The sequence below is a fragment of the Platalea leucorodia genome, assembly GCF_965183815.1.
Source record: "Platalea leucorodia genome assembly, chromosome: 2".
Classification (NCBI taxonomy): domain Eukaryota; kingdom Metazoa; phylum Chordata; class Aves; order Pelecaniformes; family Threskiornithidae; genus Platalea; species Platalea leucorodia.
The window spans coordinates 28,294,890-28,308,018 of record NC_138824.1 but is presented as its reverse complement, the minus strand read 5'-3'; the positions used below and the strand labels follow the sequence as shown (position 1 = coordinate 28,308,018).

The 13,129-nt window shown below is 38.4% G+C and overlaps 1 protein-coding gene across 1 annotated transcript in view; it reads right to left on the bottom strand.

Moving 5' to 3' along the window:
* FREM2 (FRAS1 related extracellular matrix 2) overlaps window positions 1-13,129 on the bottom strand; it is a gene marked incomplete at both ends in the record, with an annotated part of 142,670 nt that overhangs the window by 26,996 nt on the left and 102,545 nt on the right. Inside the window, 8 exons of the mRNA XM_082337643.1 lie at window positions 145-448; window positions 1,328-1,486; window positions 2,395-2,525; window positions 6,021-6,203; window positions 6,281-6,445; window positions 8,450-8,647; window positions 8,937-9,146; window positions 11,172-11,321. Of these exons, the coding sequence (XP_082193769.1) occupies window positions 145-448; window positions 1,328-1,486; window positions 2,395-2,525; window positions 6,021-6,203; window positions 6,281-6,445; window positions 8,450-8,647; window positions 8,937-9,146; window positions 11,172-11,321 (1,500 nt within the window). The remainder of the gene's footprint in view (window positions 1-144; window positions 449-1,327; window positions 1,487-2,394; window positions 2,526-6,020; window positions 6,204-6,280; window positions 6,446-8,449; window positions 8,648-8,936; window positions 9,147-11,171; window positions 11,322-13,129) is intronic.

Sequence of the window (13,129 nt, the reverse complement as noted above, 5' to 3'; positions counted from 1 at the left end):
GTTTTTGCACCACCTCTATGAGCAACAGAAGAAAAGCTGAGACTGTAATGTTAAAACATCTGATCACGTAATCAGATTTTGTTAGGATGGAATTTGGGATCCAGAGGAGGTCTGGGGGTTTTGCAACAGGTCATGATGTCTTACCTTCTGATGTGCTTATAGTTACAATAGGGCTCATAAGCTCAAGACCCTCATTCCCATCTGAATTCACAGCACGAGCCGCACACTGGACACGAGAACCAGCTTGAAAGTAAATGGAGTCGAGCGTAATCATCTTGGAGGAAGTGAAGAAGGTATCAAAGTCAACCTCCTTCATGGGGCTAGTCACACCATCAGGACCAGTGGGTGCACTCACAAGCCACCGATATTGTGTCAGAGTATTATTGATGTTCTCACTGGCACATATAGAACCAGTCTTGTCAAAGTCTTCATATTTAGGATTACAAGCCTGCAGAACAAGGCAGATGTGTTAACAATTTATTTGCTTCATGGCAAAGGAATTTTAATTTATCAAGAGTTACAAAACTCAACAGCATGGAACTAACCATCACAGTAAACCTCTTAAGAAATCTCCTTATTTTGACAGTGACCCTTTTAGCGCTGTTATGGTAGATTAAAAGGCAGCTCTAATTATGCTTATTGAAATAAAAATATTATTTTAAATTATGGTTTATGGGTGAAAACCTAACATAGTTATGAAGGCACAAACTACACTCCCACATGCTACTTTAATTTGAATTTCACATTTTGATCTAATTCTGCAAATATATTTTGCATTGCAAGATTTCTTTTGTTTTTTTTATTTAGGAGAACCATTCAACATATGATCCATTCCTGTGCCCAAGGAATGGTGTGAGAAACGAACTGAAGACGCAGATGGACCAAAACCTTCCTCAATGCATATGAATATGCATGCAAACCTTTCAGTTGCAAAATTACAATGAAAGAAGTCTATAGTAGCTCAACAAACACTACTCATTTTTCAGTCTGTGGCACTCATTGAAAACAATGGCTCATCTGCTATCTCCAGTGATTTTAACTCTGCAAATTAAGGCAAGATAATGAAGGAAACAGTAAGGTCATGCATTCATAGACATAGCATGAGTATCAAACTGTTCTTAGTGATGAACAAGTGAAACATCTTTCTATGCTTTTTGTCCTCCTGAAAATTGATTTGTTATCCAGACAAATTAGAACAGCTCTTAGGACAGTTCTAGCTTGAACTCATGCGTGACTCACAACAATACGGATTGATACTGAGTGCCTAAAATCCACTGAACAAAATCTGTATACTGATTTTGTTCCATCTTTCCACAGAGATACTCACCGTGATACAGATGACAGGATAGCCAGCTATGGGACTGGTTCTGTCTTTGGCTCTAGAAGTATCATCATATATCAAAAGGGATGCAACTTGAGGGACAGAAGGAAAGGTGACATCTGCCATGCTGTTCATTTCTTCAATGTAAACAATGGCCTTGGCTGTCTGACAATGAAAATGCAGAAACAGGTCTCTGTGAACATTTAAATAAACGAGGGGATTCAAGCTGGACCTTGATCAGAATATGTCTTGCCTTTAAAACATTGTCCCAAAATAAGTTCTAAAACCTCAACTGGATGAACTATTGAGGAGGGGTTGAGGTACTGGAAAATATATTGCAGACTACAAAAGCAAGAGCTAAAATGAATTTTTTCTTTTCAGAATGTTGAAGATACCAGACTCTTTAACCTTGTGTCCCAGCTTTCTTGAATCACTTCAGTATTCTGGTAGAGCCTTAATGTGCACTGTATGCTTTAACACTTGGTGGAAATGGGGTGTTTGTCATCAGCAAAGGCTGTGTCTCTGCCATCTGGCTACCTGGAGTCAGACTATATATGGTGTGATACTGATGAAGTGGCCAAAGAGTTTGAAGAACATTTTATGCAGAATCAGAGGAATATACTCCTTAAATTAAAAGTATGTATGGTATAATGCTAAATAACAAGAATGTGTGGCTATTTCATTTCACACAACAAAAATAATACTAACATGATTTTGACAGCAGAAGTTATATTTCACCTGATTGCTCTTTTTACAGCATAGAGGTTATATTGTATTGCCAGAGAGTGTTTCCAAGAGGACATTAGTTTTTAAAACTGATTCTATGAGGAGAATGGGTCTGGAACGATATCTTGAAGACTTCAGTCTCCCATTTTCTCTATGACCCCATGTTGCCTTGGCAACAAACTGTTTTGGGTAGGTGCTACTGTGTCAGCTGGGATGATCCTCTTTTTGTCTTTTAAGATACAAGCCAAGATGGCATGTATAAACCTCAAGAGTACAGCTATGAGCCAGAAAGCAAGAAGGTCTGTTTAGCAGATTTTGTTGTTGAGGACTTTGCATGAGTTTGTTACCTGTATTTCTGCAACCATGTTCTCATCAGGTTTCAGGTGAACAGTGAAGGCTTCTCTCATCTCCCTTACTCCATCAAAGAGAACTTCAATCTCCACAAAGTGTTGTGTTTCACCCTCCTTAAACTCAATTTCTAAAAACATAATGAAACACTTAAAAATAAATGTTGTTCATAATAAGCTGTAATTCTAGGCCCAGTCATGAGAGATGGCCGTTAATATTCACTTTTCAAATTACAGATGTTCATATATTTAGTTTAAACTATTTGATGCTAAAAATAATAATAATGAATAGCAGTGGACACACGTGGAAATACTGAAAATGAGGCGTTATCATCATCAAAAGAGATTTGCAAAGACCAAGATTTAGTCTAATAGAACTTAATATTTTGAAAATTATCTGGGACTAATTATTACATAAATGCGGGTAACATATGTGAATGACCAAAAGACTGAAGAATTCTAAATAAAAATTATTGTCAGGTCTTACTCAAACAAAATGCATTTTAATACAATGGTCTATACCAAAAATAAGGCACAAAGCTAGAGTTACACAAAGGAGTACTGTATTTTGAAAAGCATTGTCTCTGAAAAAACTTTGGAGGTCACGGTAGATAAAAAGTTCAGTCTTAGCTGACTGTACTGGGTTTGTGTGGCAAGGTTTTGGTAGCGGGGGTGCTGAAGGGGTGGCTTCTGTGAGAAGATGCCAGAAGCTTCCCCCATGTCCGATAGAGCCAATGCCAGCCGGCTCCAAAGACGGACCTGCCGCTGGCCAAGGCTGAGTCCATCAGCAATGGTGGTAGTGCTTCTGGGATAACATATTTAAGAAGGGGAAAAAACTGCTGTGCAACAGCAGCTGGAAGAGAGGAGTGAAAAAATGTGAGAGGAACAACTCTGCAGACACCAAGGTCAGTGAAGAAGGAGGGGGAGGAGGTGCTCCAGGCACTGGAGCAGAGATTCCCCTGCAGCCCATGGTGAAGACCATGGTGAGGCAGGCTGTCCCTCTGCAGCCCATGGAGGTTAATGGTGGAGCAGATATCCACCTGCAGCCTGTAGAGGACCCCATGCCAGAGCAGGTGCATGCCCGAAGGAGGCTGTGACCCCATGGGAAGCCCGCGCTGGAGCAGGCTCCTGGCAGGATCTGTGGACCTGTGGAGAGAGGAGTCCACACTGGAGCAGGTTTGCTGGCAGGACTTGTGACCCCATGGGGGACCCACGCTGGAGCAGTCTGTTCCTGAAGGACTGCCCCCCATGAAAGGGACCCATGCTGGAGTAATTTGTGAAGAACTGCAGCCTGTGGGAAGGACCCACGTTGGAGAAGTTCATGGAGGACTGTCTCCTGTGGGAGGGACCCCACACTGGACAGGGAAGAGTGTGAGCAGGAAGGAGTGGCAGAGACAACGTGTGATGAACCGACTGCAACCCCCATACCCTGTCCCCCTGTGCTGCTCAGGGGGAGGAGGTGGAGAATTTGGGAGTGAAGTTGAGCCCAGGAAGAAGGGAGGGGTCGGGGGAAGGTATTTTTAATATCTGGTTTTATTTCTCATTACCGTACTCTGATTTGATTGGTAATAAATTAAACTAATTTCCCCAAGTCAAGCCTGTTTTGACCGTGATGGTAAATGCTGAGTGATCACCTTGTCCTTATCTTGACCCACGAGCCTTTCGTCATATTTTGTCTCCCCTGTCCAGCTGCCAAGGGGGAGTGATAGAGTGGCTTGGTGAGACCCTGGCATCCAGCCAAGGTCAACCCACCACACTGACAGAGTTAGAAGAGTACTGTGATTCTTGGATGTATTAACTACTCAAGGAAGAAGTACAGAAACTATTTAACATTTGTGTATGGAATGGGCGAGAGCGATACTAAAATAGTAGGTGCATTTCTACTATCTTTATTTTTTAAAGGATGTCAAATTAACTGAAGATGGCACAGAAATGACCAACAGAAATTGAGGACCAGAAGAAAAAAGAATTGCAGAAAGCGATGTTCTGATTAGTATGTTGAAACACCATCATAAAGAAAAAATACTAGGTGCTAAAGAGCTCTGCAATCTAAAGGGACAGGCACAATAAGCAGTAGTGGATGAGAGCTCAAGTATATGAGAAATAAGGCACGGATAAGTGATAGGGACTGATCAGTGAAGCAAAATGCTAAGAAACACTCATCTTCTCCAGTGCCTTCAAACCAAGACTGGATGCCCTTTCTGAAGGATATACTTTCTCTAACCAAAAGTTATGGGGCTCAGTACAGAAGTAACGGGGGGAAACTGGGAGAATCATGCAATCCACAGTGAGTCTGATTAAGTGATCTAATGATCCTTCCAGTCTTAAGTGTTATTAAGCCATGAAAATACTCTTTGTGGTAATAAACGTGCTGTGAGACAGCCAAGAATTTTACGGAATTTCAGTTTGTCACACTTCCTTCAGATAACTCAGTGGGGTTTGTACCCATGGCTGAATAGGTAGGCTCCCTAAACCCACAGATGTTCTGAAACCTGTGGGGAAATCCTGCAGATCACAGACCTTTCTCAAAGGCTTCTGGGCAGAGGCCCAGAGCCTCTTGTTCTGCAGTAGCATGTTTGCCTTGAAAACTCTGCTCCCATGTGCCGTCGGTGCACAGCTGGGACAGGGTAAGCAAGGCAATGCATATAGGTAATGCGGATAGGAGAAGTAATAGCTGACACTAAAAATTCCTGTGGTTTTCAAGAGGAAAGAGCAAAACTCTAAAATGCAGGAGGCAAAGGGACTGGAATTAGCAAGCTTTGGGTTGATAATTTTCTTATTACTAACAATTTTTTTCTTCAAGTATCACTAGTGGGAAATGTCTCTTCTATGGAATTTGAAGAAAGCCCAATGTTGTTGCTGGATGTTCAGAAATAAGTCCTATCTTTCAGCTGTACTGGACAGCAAAATAGTTTATCCAAAACTGTGAAAACACTCCAGCAATGAAGATTAATCTTAAAACACAGATTAGTATCATGTATTATCATACACTTTAGAAGAAAAAAAATTCATAGTGCTACAAAGTCTATTAGTCATTCACTAAACCATGTGGGTGGGCTATTAATGGAAAGAAATTTATCAGCTAAGAAATTTCTCATTCTGTTGCACAACTTTTCTCCTCATTCATTACTAGCGAGGAGCAGCAGGCAGTGAATTGCAGCGATATAGAAAGAAAGCTTAATTATTATGAAAGTAGAAAAATAAATAGAAGTAGACATTAGTTCCTACATAGAGCAAAAGCCATTAGCTTAATGAATTGCTTGAGAAACAACTACACAATCATATCCTATGAATAGACGCTTCTGCAGAGTAATGGTATTACACTTTGCAAATGTTACTAAGGTGGCACTCACACATTTCTTCCACAGTTATTTGAGCTACAGATGTTTTCAAAGGAGTCACAATTCTTTTGTAAATATCTTCACTGATATCTAGTATTCCAAGAACAATTTGGCTGTTGCATACCACATGTGATCATGTCCATACTGAATTTGAATAGCAAAATGTATTAATGGATGTGGTTGCAAAGTATTCTATTCATAAAGTTATTTCATTTTTCAAATGTTATGTTACAGTTATGAATAAAAACAAATAGTAGGATGTGATAATCATCTGAATGACCCTACCTTCTGATATAGGGTGATAGTCTTCTCCAGAAGTAGCAGATCCATCCTTTGTATGAACTCTCACGACAGAAACCTTGGAAGCGTCTCCCAGACGAAGCACTGGGATTTTTACAACTGCTACTTGCCTTGTGTCCTTTGGTTCACTCACACTAAATTTGGTCTCACCAAACTTAATAATAGCCTCTGTAATCAGAAGAAAAATGTTTTTAGAGCACACAAATGGGCTTCCAAAAGCCAACAACAACAAAATAATTTCTTACTGTCTGCATCATCCCGAATCTTTATCAGCGTCTCATTTTGTTCGCCAATAGAGGCACCGAAGGAAGAATCACTTCTTGGAGTGCCAAGAACCAGACGTAGTTCTTCCTCTTCTTCATGGAAAGTATCATCCATAAGCACCAGTGTGCAAGGCTTCTCAGTTTCACCTGCAATCATTCTAAAGGTAATATCATGCAGAACTTAGGTGTTCTTTGCTCTATTACAGCACTTCTCTCCAAGCTCAAGGAACCACAGGCTGCTTCTGCTGGCCAAGGCATTCACCTTGACACCATATATGTTAATGAGTAATGACAATAGCAAAAGCAGAATTAATGATCATTACCTTTCTATGGAAACTCATTAAAGTGGAATCCCCCATTTTGGGACTTCTCTAAGACATGTTTCTATTTAGTATATCCACTTCACACGTATTGTTCCTTTTATCTTAGAATAAAATACTCCTTCTCAGTGACCTCTCCCACAGTGTGCATTTAAAAAATAAATATTTGCACAAGGAAGAGGAGTAATAGAAACTTTCACTAATACTAATGGTTATTTTGTCCTGGAGTTTTTTATTTCAACTCTCTTTTGACTGGACACTCCCCAACTGTGTGGACCTTCACTTATATTATTCCATTTGATTTTAATGTCTTTTAAACTCCCACTGACTCCAAGTGACAATGAATATTGCCTTAAAAATGCTTTGGAGTCGCAAAATGCTCAATTTGAGCACTCACAAATCAATCTGTCTAGACTTACTAGATGTTCAGAGAGTCTGGGAAAAAGGCCTTGTCTTAGGCCTTCTACAAGAGCAGCAAGAGGTATGAGTGGTGTGCAGAGTGTCTGGCTACCACTGTCAGACTTAGTGGGCTCATCATCACAAGAATGACTCCTACATCCCTGACAAAAGGAACAGCACAGGATATGAGAGATGAGGTCAATTTACAGCACTTTTTCATCCTTATACATGCAAATACGATCAAGGCTCTTCAAGATGAAGAACCAGACCAGGATGCTGACTGTGTTCATTTTCTGAGGTCATTTTTTCCCCCTGTAGAAAATAAATTATCCATTAGGAGGAGAAAAAAAAATTCAAAATATTCCTCCTGCTCATTGTTTCATGGGAAATGTGAAAACTGTACTGAAACTGCCACATATTAAACACACCTAAGAAGCTTATGGAAACAAGATATGATCCTAGCAAACCTCTTTGCTACTTGTCTTCATGGAGAGATGGTAGAGTGACACTCAAAAAAAGACGAAAGTCACTTCCTAAAGGGCCCAGATCCATTAATCCTAACAAGTTAGAGTCTCTTTCCTGGTTGCACAGAAGCAATGGCAAAGGTATAGAGTACATGACAGCACTAAAAGCTGAGGGCAGCTCTAAATAAAGATAGACTGAACAACTCTCTTTACAAGAGAACTATGATACATGTCTACAGAAATATGAAGGTCATAATTTCTGTGATAAGGGCATACCAAGGATTTCATGCTGATGACAGAACTTGTTTAGGCTTGTAAAAAATATTATGTGTTTAAACTTGAAAGACTAAGACTAAACTGTCTTCTGCACACATAGAAGGAATCAGGCAATATTCTTTCAAGGTAGTAACATCTGATTTATTTGTATTTCATCTCTGATGTGAGATATTAAGTACCTGATATTGGTGAACTGCCTTAGGAAAGCCTCGGTGGGAAAAAAAAATGCAACGAGAAATTAGAGAGCTGTATCTCTATTGAAAGATCTATTACTCATTTCAGTGCAAGTCAAATGTATTTACCAGAAGTCTGCTTAACAAAGAGCAGAGCTTCTAAAGTTTACTTTCTGAAAGCAGGTCTGTGCTTCTGTTACTGTGTTATGCTGAACCTGCTCTTGCTATCAAAAAGGTCCTGGCACTCAGGCTGAACCTATATGAAGATATGTCTCTTTGGTTCCTATTGACTATCCCTCTGGGTCAGAAGTGAAGCAAAAAGAGACAACATCATTTTTGTGCACTCTGCCCACTGTGTATGGAACAAACCTTGGTTTTCCAGAGTGGTCTTTTTGGCACTACTTTATGAGAAGACACAATTAAACCAAAACAAAATAAACCAGCCAACCAACCAAAGCAAAGCAAAGCAAAACAAAACATGGTAGACTAAAGGCTTCTAAAATAAGATCAAGAACTTACCAGGAAGGAATGTGATGATGGAACTGTCAGTATTAGGACGTTCTTCAAAGTCCATCATTACCTGAGCTGAACCTTGCCTTGTATAGCACCTCACAGTGGATGTGTATCGGATATCTCCACTCCTATATATCATGGCAGAAATCTGTCCATCATTTTCATTGCCTACATATACAGATTCTTTAAACTGCATCTTAGGCACTAGGCAGAAAAACATAAAAAGCATGTGTAAAGTATAATTGCAAAAGTTATCTTGTCTTCCCTCCACTATTTCAAATTTAGTTATGTTACATTGCACCAGAAAAATAACATAAGGAGCTAAACAACAAATGACTTAACACATCATCTGTAGCTAAAACATGTAGAATCACTGGCTTTAGTGTGATTCAAAAGGACATGCACTATTTGTGTATTGCAGCCATCCATCTCCTACATAAATGGTAAAAAAAAAAAGGTAAAAAGATAAAAGGTAAAAAAAAATATTACTCACAGTCAGACACTGAGTCATTAATGAAGATGGTGGCTTTGCTGGGTTCTCCAAGGGCAGCATTCATGGGCATCCTTAGCACAAGCTCAAACTTCTCAGTTCCTTCTAACACTGGCTGTCCAAGGTCATCCAGAATTACCACACGAAATGCCTGCATATTGACTCCGGGGGAAAAATCCAGATTACGACTGATGCCTACATAATCTACTCCAGCTACCAATGGAAAAGAGATAAAAAATATCAAATTAATAAATCATTATTTAGTTTTATACTTATTTACTTTTTTATTATTTAACTTTTTACTTTTTTATTTATTTATATTATATCTATACTTATCATTAGGCAGTTAATTGCAGGTAAATTTATTTTTTCTTTAAATGTATTTTCAAAATTTGCCAAATTCTGGCAATCATGTAAAGCAAAAATATCTTTTGACGATCTAAGTTGGCCTATGCAATAAAACAAGTCAATATTAAGCTACTTTTTGTTTAGTCATTCAAGTCACAAAATGGGGCTGATTCTGTTCTGTTGTAAACCAGCAGTTATTCCACTGAAACTAATAAAGTTTGTTTTAAATGAGAAATTGAAAGTAAGTAAAAAGCTTTGAGAGAGACTCTGGAGATGAAGCAAAGTCTTTTGGAAAGAAATTTCACATTATTCTGTAAAGAAGATGGAAGTTTTGAGACTAATGTAAAAAGAGAAAAAGAAAAGGCCAGTGAGCTGACAGTAAGGAAGAACTGCTGTTTGGAGGAGCTGTGTAAAACAGAATGAATGGAAACCAAAAGAATCAAATTCTGCTCAGACCATGTCAGGTGAGGTCTGGCACCTTAATGTTAAAGACAGACTGATCTGGGTTTGGTTTGCTTTTATGTTTTGTTTTGGTTTGTTTTGTTTTGTTTCAAGCAAAGCAAGCCAATCCTTAACAAGCTAATAAGAAGAAAGCAAACAAAACAAGATACTGACTAAAACATGACACTCTATCTCGGAACCAAAGCATTAAAGGTTTCTAGAACTCTAGTGAAGGACTGAGTTTTAACATTCATTTTTTGGGAGAATAAGCAGCAGAGCTGTTGAAACAAAGCTTTTCAGTTTCATTGAAATTGAAATAAGGTTTGGAATTCTGTGAATTTTTGACAAAACTTGGCAAGAGTAAAGGCCATCATCACATGGGCACTTGCCTAGAGTCCCTGCCACTCTACCCCAGAGCTAAGCCTCCAAGGCAGGATGCCGGGACTGGCGGCTCAGTGCAGCAGATCCACTGCTGCACTGTGTAAGACCAAGAACCAGGTTCATGACTTTACAGGCAGCCAGCCATGTCACAGCTTTCAGGCTGTGACCAACAGACTCGAGAGCCCAAGAGCAGTGCCTTTCCCAGTTTTGAATCCTGTAAGTCCTGGCACAATGAATTAAGATTCTTACTGTAAGGAAATTTTTTTTTTTTTCCCCCAGAAATAAAATAACTTAAATATTCAGGATGAGATAAAGACATCAGATCATATAAAGCAAGTTCAGAAAAGAAGTAATCATGTATTTTTTTCAGACTTCATAATTTTCTTTTTCATGAGAAATACGATGTTTATCATGTTATGTATGTTACATATATATGATGTTTAGATATTCCTGAAATAAGAGTAAAGTTTTACAAAATTTTGCCTCACTGAAAATTAGTTGAGAAGATAAACTCTACTGTCCTGTTACACTCTGGATAAGCATCTAAGGAAGATAATTTTTTGCTGTCTCTATATGAATGTCAGTTTTAAACATTGTGGTTTGTGAAAAAAAGAAATAGAGTACACTAACACTTGATTCTGCAGACAAAGGTTCTGTCAAAGCGTCACTGAACCACACAGCTGTAGCAATCCTCTTGCTGAACAGGATACCAGATAATAATTTCTCATTGCCTACAGTAAAAATGAGAGGAGCAAACTGCACGCTGCCAGTGGTTATAACTCTGTGTGCAGAGTATGCTGTTGAGACAGTAATCAACTGCCTTTGTGCGATAGTGTTTTATATGAGGATTTGAAGGCATTTCTCTTAGTGCTGTACTTCACAGTTACTCCTACTCCTATTTCTTTGAGAGAAATTCTGTAACTACTTAATTTGTTCTAAGAAGAAAGACCTGCTAAGACCAAGAGACATATAAATTTCATCTTATGTAGTTGAATCTGTATCCAGACCAAATGTACTAGCATTTGTTGTTGAGATGTATTATGAAACCAGAGCAAAACAATAACTTACCCTCCGCAGTTATTGGTTCAGATTTGCGAGACCTCACTGTAACAGAGGCAGCTTTAGACAGATCAGTTCCAGTCCTCCAGACACGTACCTCAATATAGCCAGCACTCTCATCAACATAGTATTCATCATTTCCAAAGTAGAATGATGGTTCTGGTGAAAGAGGAATAATGTCCATAAATGTTTCTTTACCTTATGTTGAAGGTAACAAGAGAGCATAAAATCCACATTAGACAATGGAGAGCACTTTGCTCTTCTCAGTAAGTGAAATAAAGCTTTTTTTTTAAGGTTTAGAATTTTTCTAGGTATTTTTGGCTTCTTTTCAAGTATTAGTTTGCCTATTTTGGGATAGCAATTGTTGTATCAGCACTCTGCTCTTTTTCTTGCCTCCTACATTTTCAACTTCATGTGTCAGCAGGTATGAATCTGTGTGCAAAAACAAAAGTGTTATCTCATTAAACTTATTTGAGATGAGTCCTGTGAGCAAGCCAGAAAATTCTTTGCATTTTTCACTGTGGTGCAAACAGACAAAGGTGAATATAGATAATGAAACCTTAACTTTAATGTTCTTACAGATTCCTGCTGCTAAAACCAGACTGGAACACGATACATAACTGGGTCTGCTTTTGGAAATTTTTTCCAGCTAACCAAAGGGGCAAATACTTAATTTTAGTTCCCCCGCATCTAGCATTTAAAACAAAATCAATCTTATTGCACATAAACTGGAGTGTGAATAGTCTTTTATCTTAATATTTAAGTTCCACAGTTTATAAGAAAGAAGAGCAAAAAGCAAAGGAGGTTAAGTGTTATCCCACTTAACAGACATATTGTTTATCCTCAGTTTTTCCTCCCTTTTTCAGTTTTTCTACCCATAGAAATTTCACAAAGTAAACAGGCTTAAAAACATAGCCCAGCTTCATCCTGGATGTATATCAGCTCCCCTTTTCTATCCCTTCCATTCCCGTTTCAAACATATAAGAGTAAGCACACACAGCCAGTGCCTCAGTTTTCCCAATGTGCAGCAGAAATCACACCTACCTTCCCCAACAGCTGGGATGTAATTTGAAGACCTACACAAGTTCTCTTTGTATTTCATTACAATTTTCTTATGTTGCCCAGTGAGAATTTATTACATTCATGAGGTTACATCATCACAAATGTGCTTGAAAATACCATACAGCATATGGCCAACTTGAATTAAGTTCACAAAGATTATAGCAACTAATCAGTGCTCTATCAGTGGTACTATGAATACTTCCCCTTCATCAAGCATAGAAAAAAAGAAAAAATTCAAAGGAAATTACTGGAAAAGTTTATGGTCCTGCAGAGCTATACCTAGCATACAGAAAAGGTACAACTTACCCAAAGGAAGAGACACAAATCCTTTTTAATGGTAAGTGGAAGCTGGGCCCATCATTTCTATAATTCAGTCAAATTTTCTTAAGATTATATGCATGTTGCAAAACCTATGACTTCTATTAAATGGAGAAAATGTTTTGGAATTGAAGAACCTGCTTTGGGCTACAACTGAACTCAATAAAGCCAAATATTGTGAAGACATTGTATTTTGAAGGTTTTGGAGAGGCTTGTAGGATAACCAGAGAGACAGAATACCTATGCTTTTCTGAAGTACTTGAGGACAATCTGACTGACTACACAGTGTATGGCAACAATCTCCTCTGTGGTAGATTGCTTATTTATTTGTACAGAAAATTGAACAATGTAAAATAGGAATCTAATAAAAAATAACCAGAAGTAATACAAAGTAGTTACTCAATTATTACTAAGCCAAAACTCCATCTGAGAAGGCAGCAGTTAAAAAGTATTTTGGAAGTGCATTCAAGAGTTAAATTGGAAGTTTTGGAGAAAAGAATTTTCTCTTCTGCTTTCAAGATTTTTCCTGTATTTCAGAACTGACAAATTATTAAAAACCAAGCAAACAAACAAAACTCCTTAATATT